The following is a 15,082-nucleotide window of genomic DNA, read 5'->3' as shown; positions in this document are numbered from 1 at the left end:
TTGTTATTTAGGACCGCAGTCTGCAATATTCTAGTTGTATGGCATAAAACGGAGACACGAGCAATTCGAGCAAACAGTGACGAACGGTGTGATGATTTAAGGATTCCATCCCTAACACACACACACACAAACACACACACACACACACACACAAACACACACACAAAAAAAAACACACACACAAAAACACACACACAAAACACCAAAAAAACAACAACACACACACAAACACACACAAACAAACACACACACATACACACACACACAAACAAACCAAACAAAAACAAAACAAAACAAAACAAACAAACAAAAATACAAACAAACAAAAAACAAAAACCTAAAATCATCAAGGGGGGGGGAAAAAGCATGTGCTATTCGTTCAGGTGAGCCAGGTTTGGTATACTAGTAATTCAAAGAGAACACGGAAGATTGGCAACAAGGTTATATTTCACATTCTCTAACAAAATGCGTTTTGAGTTCCTTATCCTGTCCTTTAAAGTAGTTATTTGCATGGACAGTCTTCAGAGTTGCCGAAGTGAGGTCACACCTCCCGTTTGCCCAATCAGCTGACCGACAGACAAAGTTGGTCGTGCTTGAGCAGTGTTCTCTGCACTGCTGTCTAGTGACCTCCCTGAAAGTAGCCATGTTGTTGTGACCGATGTGGTAGCCGTGTACTGCAGTGTAATGAGGACCGTACGAGGTGCAAGCTGTAATGAGATATTTCACCTCATAAATAAGGAGGCATCATGAAGATGTTAAAATGCTGCATATAATTGTCAGCAATGAAGACTGACAAAAGGCAGTCATATAACAAAAGCTTTAATCAACACGTCAACTTTGTGACAAAAGTAATAATTCATAGTAATACATCCATCTTATATGCTGAAAACTTACACCTGGCACTTTTTTCATAGTTACTTGAGAGCATCATTATTAGAAAGATAAAATTGTACCTACTGGCATTGCAGGTCGCTGACAGTGGTGAGAAGGACAGCCCTGGGTCACACATGCACTCCGAGTTGACACAGACAGAGTCTGGCACGGTGCACTCCGAGTTGTTCTGACATGAAGATCCAATAAATCCTACCGCTGAAAGAGAAGAGATGGTTTAGAGTTCTAATCCGTCATTTTGAGGCAATAAGCTAACCAATCTTGAAAAATCCTAAAGTCAACTATGGTTGAAAAACTGACTTACTTAAATACTTACGGACTCACAAATCTGAAAAATACAATCTGCTAGCAGATTAAGGTTAATCAAACTTATAATTTCTGTCATGTTTTCATTTTGTAGGTTTTATTTTGGTTTATTTGCGGTCATTATTCAATAACCATTCATCATTGAGATGATATATTGGTTCAGATTTCACCACCTATTCAGATTATTTGAGTTAGAATTGATCTTCAGCAACCCATGCTTGTCGTATGAGGCGACTAACGGGATCGGGTGCCACACGATCAGACTAGCTGACTTGGTTGACACGTCACCGTATCCAAATTGCGTAGATCGAAGATCATGATGTTGATTACTGGATTGTCTACTCGAGATTCAATTAAATTATTTATTATATCAGCTGGAATATTGCTGCTTGCTGGCTGTTCGTTAGGCGAACAAACAATCAATCATTTAAAACCTCATGATATTTCAGTAAATATCATGCTGCACATATATGTCTCACATGGGTTTCTCACCCACAGGTATGTAAGAATATTCCATCGTGATCTTTACATTCAGGTTCCAAGGATCTGTGTGTTCCAAAAACACGCACCAGTTCCAGTTTCCAGTGCGGGTCCAGTTCAGTGAAATTCAACCCCAGACAGCCTCACGAACATTCAGACACTCAGCGACTAGATTGAAAACTCACTACTTCGAAATGACAATACAACTGAAACACTTGAGTCAGGGTTCATCTTAGCGTCCCTGGGCAGACTTTCACGGTGAGGTGAGGTGAAATTGGGTTTAACGTCGTGCTTGTGAATATTTCGCTCATATGACGACGTGCATGCGTGTGTGTGTGTGTGAGGCTGCTTGTACTAGCCCAGACTGAAGCTGGTTTTATAGTGCTAGCCCACTGAGATACCATGCCGTAGTGAAGCATAAATACCCCACTCAGACACATTCTACTGACTCCGAGCCGACCAGTCCTTGTTGTACCCATTAATGCCGAGCGCCAGGCAGGGACCAACAAGTACCATATTTTAACGTCTTTTGGCATGACGCTGTCGGGGATCGAACCCGCGACCTTCCGCTCTCCGGGCGGACGCTCTAACCACTACACAACGGAGGCGGACCAGACTTTCACGGACTGGAAACACGCGCTGTTTAAATGACTAGTTTGATTAGTAGAAATGTTGACCTGAGCAAACGCGAACTTATGATCAAGTTAAAACACGGCATTCCGAAAAGGCATTATTGTGGTAGCTGCAGCGTCATGTTTGGGAATGTCCTGTACATCCATCAAAAAACTAATTGAAGGCCGACTGAAAATGTACACTACCAACAACAGTAAAAGCGAGTTCGTGAGTGAAATACACCATCGTATCGGCACTATTTCAGCTATTATGGAACAAGACCGGGTTTAGACAAACGCAATATCATATACTTTCAACAAAATTGGAAGACTTCAAAATCATGTTTTCTGACTATTGTTACAGCATCAAATTCATTGTAAAAAGTGAGGGTGACTGTATTTTTACCCTGATTTAATATTCCCACAACATCAGGGTAGTGGACACCAGATCGTGCAGGCTCCGCCAAAGACAGCGAAGTCATGATCTATTTTCAGCGGATTAACGACCTGTTAGGTGACGGAGGGTTATTTGATCCCCTCCCCACTCACAGAGTAATACGAGGTCTACCAATTTTGATTAGGTAAATGTGTTTGTTTTAATTTCCTACATAGCAGTATGTATACAACAGTTTATGCCATCGATGCTGTGTTCAACATAAGATCTAAGAACCCCCTCTCTAATAAGCCTACAAGTGTTTCAAACATAAGCATAATATTCATGAAGTGCGAGGCTGCAGTGACGGTGCAAATGGGTTTAGTTTAGTGTTTCCTGAAATCCCCAATTTAAGTTCCTGCTAATTTTGCTTGAACTATTACCCACGAAGCGGAGAAAATACAACAATGAACAATTACCTTTCTTTGACTCGTACAGAACATATCCTGGAGCTGAGTCACTCGTAGAGGTGGGGTTGAAGGTGACGGCGTACCCTCGACAGACAGATTCTTCTGTGTTCACTTGAAAACTAACACAGGTTTTCTCTTGGAAACAGAAGGTGGCACATTCAAGTTTCTTCGTAGAGTTCTTCTCCCACAACAGCCTGTGGAAGAAGAGCTGATTATCAAGCGTGGACGCCTGAGTATAGTGATAATTACTACACTCCTGAATGACGCTTGTTGAATCCACCGAACACGTCCACCATAGTGCCAGGATATATAAGGAACTTCTGGACATCCTTGTCATATTCAACGCAGTTTCTGCAGTGGCGTGTATACGCGTGAGCGTCCTGACGAAGACTGTGCACTAGAAAACCTAAGCCAGCACTATTTTGTTTTGCTCGAAACAACCAGTAACCAGAAAAGTGTACAGGGGTGGTGTGGTGTGGAAAACATTTCTTGCGTGACTGACGTTGTAAAACATCAAACAGATTTCGATGTGGGGTGTTTGCATTAGTAATCTGTTTAGCGTTTAGATTCACGAAGATGTGTTGACGACAACAGTAAAAGTCTTTATCTGAACTTTATCAACTCCACGGGATATTCTCTTAGATATCCATTGAGTGTTTGCCATGATCGATAGTCGTCGCTCAATAGGCAATAATAATGTTTGTAAACTTTCTAAAACGTATTTATTTCGTCACTCCAGGCCAGATATGATTCCTGTACAACATTAATACATCCGGGTTAGAACTGGTCTTACATGCTTCTTGCAGGAGGCGACTAACGGGATCTGTAGTCAGGCTCGCTGACTTGGTTGACACATATCATCGTGTCCAAACCTGTCTGGACCAGACTCGAATATTTTCACTACCAGACAATCCAGTGGCTGGCATCATGACCATCGATCTAAACAACTAGGATACGATGACATAGATCAACCAAGTCAACGATCCCTACCACCCGACCAATAATTGCCTCTTACTACAAACACAGGTTGCTGAATATCATTTTTAACCCGAGTCGAGCATTCAAAGTAGCTACCAAACAATAGGACCCATGGTCTACTCGTGTTGAAACATTATTAAGATTTTGACAGATAGTTCTCTTATATGGGATAAAGGAAATGTTGTGAAGGTTGTCAATATAAAGTGTAAGGGGACAAACATTTTGTATGGGGATTATATATATTTTTTCATTTCCAGTTGCAAAACCAACGGACCGCACGGACACGTTTCTCAAATGATGCAGTCAGGATCTGAGTAAGTGAGAAGCTCCACGGGCAGCATGTACCGCACGATCTGTAGGGGCCAAGACACTTCAGCCCTAAATCACAAAATATGGTTATAATACGGCTATTGTACAGCCCATTTGACAGGCGCTGTAGAGGATCCTGATTTTACATCTATGGCTTTAAGAACGGAATCCTCAGACAACAATTCAGGCAGACATACATTTGCGGACAGGTTGGCTGCACTAAATGCCCTATTTCCAGATGCAATGCTACCTTTACCTGATCAAGAGGACATATTGATGGAAATTCAGCAGGAAATTTCGATAGAAATTTTCGGATGAATAATTTTGTCTATGTTATCGTTATTTCATATATTTACAATGCGAACACACACACACACACACACACACACACACACACACACACACACACACGTACGTATGTACGTACGTACATACATACATACATACATATGTACATACGTGCATGCATATGTACACACACACACACTATTGAAGTTATGATGCTCTATGATGACATTTACAGACTTTTTTTCTATAGAAATATCATTGATTGTTTTGTATACTTGTATATCAGCACAATGGTACCTATCAACGGCACACATTGACTACATGTACTGTACCTGTAAATAAGTGAAAAAATAGTAAATACAGAAAAGAGGACATTTCGATGGTAATCCAACAGCCAGAGTGTCCTCAACCCCCGAACACAGCGCAGAGTCATCCTTCAGTCTAAGGTCATCAAGGATTTGAATGGGGAACTATTTTCACTGAAGTATCCAGACCAGGGAAAGAAGATAACAGAGATTTGCCAGTGAAGTCGCCTTCATTTCAAAGCTTTACAGTTAAAATATCTGAACATATTCCAATCCAGGAAGAACAAGTGACTTTGACTAGACAATACAGCTTAATAAAGGTGTGCCATTTTAATGTGTTAAACTTCATTGTTTTAAACTTAGGTATAAAACTCTATTATTACCAAACTGGCCTGTGTTGACACTAATACTTACACTGTTTCACTAACTCACTGGTAAGCTTGTTGAGGCAGTCAGCTTGGGGTCTGTTGTTCAAGGTCAGGTTCAATCTCATTCTTGACCAACTCTTGTTGTTCCGGGACAAGCCGAATAGCGACTCGTGCCCCTCTGGAAGGATTTCATATTGGCGTAGGAACATCAGAACTACTTCAAACAGGAACGATAACTCTATTCCTGTTTGATTCCAAGGGTACTTAATATCACCGAAGTACTCAATCATTGTATTGCTGTTTCTGTTTTTGCTTATTTATTTTAAAGTATTAAACCTCCTTGATACAACTAAAAGAAGGAGAAAAACATATTTGTTAAAGACATATTCTGACGTAACCAGATGTTATTACCAGATGTTCACCTTATATTTCCAAATATATTTCTGAAAAGGGTTTAACAGTCACAAATGGGATGTGTTTCATTGAATATGCAAATAAAATTTATAAAAAAAATCGTTGGCATTTAATCCCAAAGCAGAAAATAAAATATCACTTTAAAATATACTCATGCCAATAATGGTTTGTCACCCCCTCCCCACCCTAACCCCACGCACACCTCACACCCCCACCCCAGACCCCCTCTCCAATTAAAAAAATTGAAGGGGGTGACAACCATTATTGGCATGAGTATATTTCTCAAACCGGACATAAGTGTAACCTTGCTGTCATACCCCAAGTGGAATTTTACATGAATTCGCTGAAAATATATGAATGACCGTAAAAGAGTGAGACTAAACTATTCCCAGAGATATGAAATATATGCCCAATGTTAAAGATTAAAGTTGATTAGTTACAAACAGATATAATGTTATTGTTTTGAAACTCATAGGGATGTATAATTACATTCCCTAAAACTGTTGGAAGCGCACGTACAATCACCACAACAGGCCTGCAAGGTCGTCAGAAATACACTCAGTTGGACCAGTGAGATCCGTTATGTCACCAAACGCACGTTCGTGTATTTGAATGTCTCACCGTCATTAGCATGATTATCAAAAATCACAATAGATAACACAATTCTCTTAGCTACATTATTATTTCATAATATCTTTAACAATAACATAATGCCATAAACGATTTAACAAGGCTGGAATATTTTTTATGAAATCACCAAAACCATTACGCGCGTTGTGATTGGTTTGTTGTATTTTCGCACATAACAAGCATCGATAGGGGGACAAATCTTCTTGGAGGTTACGGAAAGGGGCGAGTGGTGACGAATTGTTCAATCTCTGCACTGGCCTGTTTTAAAGGTGCCTATTGTTTCATAGATTTCAGCTATCACCGACCTTCTTGTCAGCATTCTACTACCTTTCACTGGTGGCAGTCCACATCTTTCTCCTTGGCGACCACAGCACAACACCAGCACATTATGGAGTAAGTTCAGTGAGATGTTTTAGTAGTATATGTACTGCAGGGCTATTAGGATTTAGTGTTATAGATTACATGTTTTAAGGAATAGTGTTATATAATATTTAGTGTATGTTACACTGTAGGTGTTTGTCTTTAAATATATGCATACTTAGTATTTTAGACAAATAAATGATGTATTGTGTGCGAGTACATTAGCATACTGGTATGAGTTTATTTGTACAGTAAAGTATTTTATACCACCATGATACTGTACTTTGTATCATGTATACGTAGCATGTATATGTATATGTATAGCCATGACTGTATTAGCTATTTTACGACTGGCGTGATACAGTAATGTGTATACTTGTTGGTCCCTGTCTGGCGCTCGGCATTAATGGGTACAACAAGGACTGGTCGCCTCGGAGTCAGTATAATGTGTCTCAGTGGGGTATTCATGCTTCACTGCGACATGGTATCGCAGTGAGCTAGCACTATAAAACCAGCTTAAGTCTGGGCTAGTACAAGCAGCCGCACATACACATACACACGCATGCACGTCGCCATATGAGCGAAATATTCTCTAGCACGACGTAAAACCCAATTTTACCTCAACTCACCTCAGTAATGTGTACCATGCATGTTTGTGCCATGCATCCACGGATATGCTCCTTTCGAAGGTGCCGGCTGAATAGTTCTTCAATTGGAAATGTGAAGAGGAAATGGAACTTTTTGAATTCAGAGGAAGATTCAGAAAGGTCCACAGGGCTCTCCCATCGTCGTCCTCATCACAACGCAAGTAATCCCTATCGTGTGTTCCACGCAGGGCCAATAGAAGATCTGAGGAGGGGAATCTCTTACAGGACAGCAGAAACTCATTCCAATGGGTACGGGTAAGGGCGCCATATCAAGAAGTACGACTACCCGATGTCCAAATAACATGACTTAATTCAGACAACCATGTTATGATGCTTTCCACTGTTTGCAATGTCCATACCCTGCCTGTCATTACAATACTATGTATACGGGCCAGAGGCCTTATGTACAATAAACCATCTTGATCTTGAGACATACAAGACATTACTAGCACGGGCCGCACCCATGAGTACACACAATGACGGGTACTCGTATTTCCTACACGGTCTTTCAGGGTCCAGTGGGGGCCGTTTATCACCATTTGCAGAAAGCTGGAAGTTCATAACGGCCAATCTTGAATCCTCAAAGTTAACAACGGCCAATCTTGAATCCTCAAAGTTAACAAGGAGAGACTTCGCCTGCATGCATACATGCTCCGTGGCTAGGCACTATCATTACAACTCCAAATGTGGATGTGGATGCCAGTTTAGAAAACTCTGAATTGATGTCGGTTTTCTCCGCTTCAGCCCAAATAAATTGTCATGATGATGTCAGTAGAAGCATCAACAACCAAATCATGAAGGATTTGAATGAGGGATTATCCTCACTGAAGTATCCAGACCATTTAGATATCTCTGGTATCCTCTATCTGTGATATTGCTGGAATATTAAATGGAGTTTTTAATGCGGCAAAAAACACTCACCCGTCAAGTACAACCCTCGCGCATGAGGATCAATTATTTGAAGCGTCCATACAATATTCCCCACAATGTGTCTTGCAGTGTTGTACTTGTCTGACGCCTTGACAGGTCATCTTCCGAAATTGTGTCATGCAGCATGACACGTATCGATGACTTTGAGGGGTTTTTGAGTAAGTGAGATTTTAGTTTTACGTCGTTTCTAGCAATATTCCAACAATATCACGGCGGGGGACACCAGAAACGGGCTTCACACATTGTATCCATGTATGGGAATCAAACCTGGGTCTTCGACGTGACGAGCGAACGCTTTTACTACTAGGCTACCCCACCGCCCTCGAGGATTTTGTTTCAGTGATATGAGGAATAGTCTCCATCAAACGATCAAAATGTATTCAACTGCTTCTTGATGCTTTTTCACGTCTTCGGTGTTGGAAAGATATACAGTGACTGAACTAGGGTAGATGATCGAGCCTCGCAATTTATTCATACGTCGTTTTTCATACTATTAATCAACTGTTTGCCCAGTCCAGAAACCGCCTCCGTGGTGTAGTGGTTAGAGCGTCCGCCCTGAGAGCGGAAGGTCGCGGGCTCGATCCCCGACCGCGTCATACCAAAAAACGTTAAAATATGGTACTTGTTAGTCCCTGCCTGGCGCTCGGCATTAACGGGTACAACAAGGACTGGTCGGCTCGGAGTCAGTATAATGTGTCTGAGTGGGGTATTCATGCTTCACTGCGGCATGGTATCTCAGTGGGCTAGCACTATAAGACCAGCTTAAGTCTGGGCTAGTACAAGCAGCCGCACATACACATACACACGCATGCACGTCGTCATATGAGCGAAATATTCTCAAGCACGACGTTAACCCCAATTTCACCTCACCTCACCCAGTCCAGAATCGATTTATAACAGGCTGCTGTGACGATTTACATAAATGGCGAATTGGGGTGTCAAACAATATTCCCTCCCTATTGGATATCCAATACTGCTTCTATAGTTGTACAGGGCCCTGTTTCACAAAGCTCTCGTAAGCCTAAGATCGAGTAACTTTTCTCGTAGCATTCGTACCTCCTCTACTGTAACATTGACCTACGATAGTCGTAGCGCTGCGAGAGCTTTGTGAAACGGGGCCCTGATTCCAGTCAATCTAATAATCTTGTCGATCATGATTGATCTTAAATCAGCTTTGATCAGCCAGTCCTTTCACGTCACTTATCTGTCGGAAACATTTGAAACTGGTTACAGAGATTTTCTCACCAGATAGATATCTTCGCCATTTCTTTACAACACGCTTGGCCATGTCATCCTAGCCGCCTCAACACCCTGTGGAGAGATGTCTGCCTGAGGTCTACTGTGACATTCTGATCGTGTGTTTGAATCCCGATGACCAACCCGTGAAGATCCGGGTTAGAATTGATCTTCAGCAACCCATGCTTGACTCCCGTGAAGATCCGGGTTAGAATTGATCTTCAGCAACCCATGCTTGACTCCCGTGAAGATCCGGGTTAGAATTGATCTTCAGCAACCCATGCTTATCTCCCTGTGAAAATCCGGGCTAGAATTGATCTTCAGTAACCCATGCTTGACTCCCGTGGAGATCCGGGTTAGAATTGATCTTCAGCAACCCTTGCTTGACTCCCGTGGAGATCCGGGCTAGAATTGATCTTCAGCACCCATGCTTATCTCCCCTTAAAAATCCAAGTTAGGATTGATCTTCATAACCGATGCTTGTCGTAAGGGGTGTACCCGTGAGGTCCGGGTTAGCATTGATCTCCAGCAACGCATACTTGCAGTAAGGACTCGTGAAGATCCGGGTTAGAATTTATCTTTGGCAACCCATGCTTGTCACAAGCAACATCAAACGGGATCGGGTGGTCAGACTTGCTGACTTGGTTGACACATGTCATCGTATCCTAATTCCGTAGAGCGGTGCTCATGCTGTTGGTCACTGGATTGTGTGGTCCTGACTTGATTATTTACATGCCACAGCCATATAGCTGGAATATTGCTGAGTGCGGCGTTAAACAGCAACAAATTGCAAACTTATTATAATCATTCTTTTACCAGCACCATAGGCTTTCTGAGAGTTTCATCAAACTGCAATGTCAGCATCACGAATATCTTTCAGGTTGTAGTACAGCTGAAGTGACGTTCAAGGAGTATTTCACACGTAAATCTGACTCGTTCCTTAAAGAACCACTAAACTTTGTTTTTTGTTACTCTTTTAACCATTACATATGAAAGATTTGTGGTTAGTCTTATGCGGAACACCAAATTTATTCTTTAAAAACTTGTGGTTAATTAATACCGAGCGATTAAAAGTGGCCAAAAAGTCGCCTGCTTCCCTCTCGCCCGCCAACGAAACCACAGACAGGTTACGTAACTCTGTCGCCAGAGCACTGCAGTGACGTCATATGAGGAACGATTTTCAGTTAGTTGTATAGAAAGTGTGTAGCACGCTCATCATTTTGATGATTTCTCGACATGAACGACGACATGCCGAATCGTTGCTTTGTCGTCAATTGCTCCTAGGGGTCGAGTGATGGTGTCACCATGCACAGATTTCCACAGGACCCCGCAGTTCGTGGTAAATGGGTTATGTTTTTGAGTGCGAAGCAAGCGTTGTGGAAGCCTGAAACGATATCTTACTTGTGTTCAGATCGCTTCACGGAAGTTAAAGAATCAAAACTTACTAGTTATAGTAAAATATGTATATGATTGATGACCATAAAGATTTTCCATAACACAACTTGTAACATAACGATTTCTTCCTCGGAAGTGAGGTTGTGGTCGAAGTAACAATAATATTGTAAGTAGTATTATATTGACACCCACCTCGCTGCCAGGAGAGAAATTGTTATGTTATACGCTATGTCATGCAAAATCCTATTGGCCATCAATAAAATACATATTTTACTACCAGTAGAAAGTAGTTTTGATTTTGTAACTCGGTGAAAACAAACCTAAATAGCATTTATCCACAGACTGGCGGATGTTCCCGACAGGGCGCCGCCATTTTTGAAAATCGTAAAGTCTGTTAGAATTAATGAGATTATAGTTTGTTTTCATCAAGTTAGAAAATCAAAACTACTTTCTACTCGTAGTTAAATATGTATTGGAATCATAACCAAAAGGATTTTGCATGACACAACTTATAACATAACGATTTCTTCCACGGAAGCGAGGTGGGGGTCGAAGTCACAATACTGCGCGATAAATTTCTTGCTACATTCACATGGTTAATGTCCACTCACCAGTATGTAGATACTAGTCAATGTGCGTCTTTATATTTGGTCTTATAATCCTAATTAGTTTATTATCATACTTTTATGCATTTTGAAGTAAATAAAAAGCAGACGATCTGCTGATACTTATAGTGAATTTATAACAGAACTGTAATATCTAGACATTTTATAGTTTGCCAATGTGAATCATAATTCGCACACACATTCTGTCTCATTACACTTCACGGCGAAAACAATGATTCTGTTGAATGCTACGACAAATGAATAAAAAACAAAATGCAAATATTAAAATTAAAACAGATTAAAGTTATAGGAACAATATCAGGCCATTACCTTGTTTGAGGAATGTATCCATCAATATCCACAAAACTGTTCCAAATGATGTGTCTTTTAACAGTTTAATATACGAAAAAGTGATAAATCTTTTCAGGTATTGGTGTATAGTCTCATTGGTCACCCAAGATAGCACACCTGGCAACTAATTGCATAATGTCCGCCTTTCATTAAAAACAGTAATTTAGTCAGCCAATAATGGGCAATCAATCAATGTATTGCCGGTTAATCCTTTGAATGAAGGACGTTGTTTTTACGCAGACACCGACACGGCAGAGTGTATTCAGTATAGATTAGTAAATCTACATACATAAACACTACCTTTTGACAAATCCGCTGTGTAAGATAAAAGTAATTAATCAATCAGCGTGTTATCGGTTAATCCTTTGATCGATGTTTATAATATTGAATATTTACTCCAGACACAAGAAATGCCAAATGGGAACCTTTGTCGGGTAATCTAAGTGTGTTACCACTAATTATACCTGTTATAAATTCATTAACTGACCATCAAGTGAATGATGACAAATAACATGTGTAGGTTTATACCACCTAACACGGGTTACAACAATGGAGTATTAATTGCTGTATTGCATGTGAAAACTTATGGGCCGACACTGTTTTGAGAATACAAACAGATTTTTACATGACATGATTAAATATCGAGGTAAAAAAAACACAGAAATGGGATCAATTTGGATCAGTCATTATACAAATAGGGCCTAACGACACCAATCAATTGTGACAAAAGCATCTATGAAAACAAGTTGTAACTCGGAAACTAGGCAAAGCAGGAGACAAAATTAAATGACAGTAGATTGTGAGAACATATAGCTTTCATTTTCCACAACAATTGTCACGATTTCAGGTTTATACAAGCCTGTAAACAAGATAATTTTACCCCTAAAATGTAGATGAATTCTGCATCGGCCCTCAAAGCTATTCCTCATATGACGTCACAGAGTCGCGCCGCTCTGATTGGTTGAAATTTCGTTCGCGGGTGAGAATTGTGCACTGTTGTCAAAAAGGTCGATTTAAGTCAATTAAAGGTCGAAATGAGTAGTTTTAATGACGGGGTTTCATTTATAACGATGCCAGTTAGTGATTTATGTATTTTTACCCCCTAGGGTTTATGTGACCTTTAATTGGGCAACTTTCGCGACAGACAAATTTATGGGACATTATGTTTAGCTGACACAGCATTTTAGGCTGCATCATTCGGTAAGTGCACAGAAGAGAGTTACATATGTCTTCTACTGATTTTGTTCAAACACCATTTCATAGATATTTGGATATGGTGATCGATGTCCATATGATAGTGAGAATGTGGAAATGACATCTTGTTTTGCAGAAAATATCTATACTTGAAAGTCCTCGATTGTGGATGAACATCATATCATCATTACGAGGTAAGTATATTGCTAGTACAAGCGATAATTCAGGTTGTTCAGGAAACATCGGAATAGATGCTTATAAGAAATATCATAGAAATATCATAGGACAATTCGTTTAGCTCACACTGTTTCATGAATGTAACATCTTCATGGTCAAAATCAGTGTCTGTCTGTGGATGCCAGAAGGACATATATGTTCGTCATCTTTAAGCCTCAGTTTATGGATGAATAGCATTTACAATATATTACAAGCATAAATTACAGTTTTATATTTCTTAGTGTGTTGCAGTATAAAAATCATAACACTGTGCTGGGCAAAAGGAAGTGGCCACTCTGACTTGCTTTTGGCACAAGAGTTTAGGAGTAAGTCCTCACCCTCAGCTTTATCATTGCAATATACATACTCGTGCAAACGAATAAGGGAACACCTGAAAGTACAAGTGTACCTATATTCTTCGCATGCTTTGTATTGCACTGTGAGTGAAATTCTGGAAATAAATAAAGGAACACTTGTACTTTCATGTGTTCTCTTATTCGTTTCCATGAGTATATATTGTATATTGTGACAGGAATGTAATGTTGAACATCTCAGCATACCTCAACTTAAACTAGCATTACCACTTTTTTTGTCGTATGTAAAACCATCGTTGTTTGGGGGTTAATGTTGTCTTCAAACACTCTGCAGTACCCTAATGGCAACGAGGTTAGAAATTGTCCCCAGTAAGCACTATGTGAAGGAAAAGGCAAACTCGTTAGTTTCTGAAATCGTACCCTGATGGCACAGGACGTTGTTGTTGAGTTACCTACTACTACTACTACTACTACTACTACTACTACTACTATTACTATACGTACACGGTGCGAATTTCCATGAGCAGGGAATCTGTGTCCGTGTACAGCACTTCGCACCTGTCGTCGTACTGCTTCTTCAGCTCATTGTAGTAGAAATCGTACATCAAGTGTTTGGATAAGTCTAGGATGCTCATCCTCACGTAAACGGACCGGTTGAATTTGATGTGACTTTTGTTCATGTGTAGCGCTGCCAAGTCGTCTTCGAATATTTTGCTTCGGTTGAACACCGGGCTGGCGATCCTGAGTTTTTCTCCCTCACTGGATCTGACTAATTTCACGTTAACGCATTTTCTCAAATTTCCATCGTCTTGCCGAACACCGAGTTGTTCATGAGCTTGTACAAGTTTTTTTCGAAGTCGCTCGTTGCTTGTTTTCGCAGATTCGTGTTCAACCGAATGTAAGGTTCCATCCAAGGACTTTGATCGAACTCGAGCGCCCTGTGTATTTTCGTGAGTATCATTCCCAGCGACGTGTACAGCTGCAGGTTGCGATAGTGAACGATATATTTCGTTTTGTTCATCAAGATCGTCACGAGTTTATCGACGTTAGCTGGCTTATTGTCTCCCAGCGAGTTTCGTTAACAGCCGGAGTGGAAGGATTGATGGGATTAACCCTTAAGTACGTGTCTCGCAGACTGCAACGTAAAGTATTAAAACATGACGAATTTAGAATTCTATCCGAAGCGAAGTTAAACACGATAGACGATCATATTTACACCGAGCTCACCAACTCTAAAAGAAGAGTTTCGTTTGGTGCTATCAGAAATCGCAAAATGAATGAAACAAGAGATTCGGACGAAGTCTCGTAAAAACGCCGTCATTTGCAAAGACGAGAATAAAATTATCATAGAACAAGGGAAGCAACTGACCCGACAAGCCTTCATTATGAAAACCAAACAAATCATAGAAGG

General features: G+C 40.5%; 1 protein-coding gene across 1 annotated transcript; it reads right to left on the bottom strand.

Annotated features, from left to right (window-relative positions):
* Positions 1 to 364: 364 nt before the first annotated feature.
* LOC124260205 lies at positions 365 to 3,506 on the bottom strand. The gene is made up of 3 exons (XM_046694470.1): positions 3,141 to 3,506; positions 958 to 1,089; positions 365 to 707 (listed from the first exon to the last, which is right to left on the bottom strand). The coding sequence occupies exons 1-3, from the start codon at positions 3,466 to 3,468 to the stop codon at positions 442 to 444; spliced, it is 726 nt and encodes a 241-aa protein (XP_046550426.1). The 5' UTR covers positions 3,469 to 3,506; the 3' UTR covers positions 365 to 441.
* Positions 3,507 to 15,082: the final 11,576 nt, after the last annotated feature.

Source organism: Haliotis rubra, unplaced genomic scaffold (assembly GCF_003918875.1).
Source record: "Haliotis rubra isolate DU_JTF1 unplaced genomic scaffold, ASM391887v1 Scf1187, whole genome shotgun sequence".
NCBI lineage: Eukaryota > Metazoa > Mollusca > Gastropoda > Lepetellida > Haliotidae > Haliotis > Haliotis rubra.
This window is presented reverse-complemented; position numbering and strand designations above follow the sequence as displayed.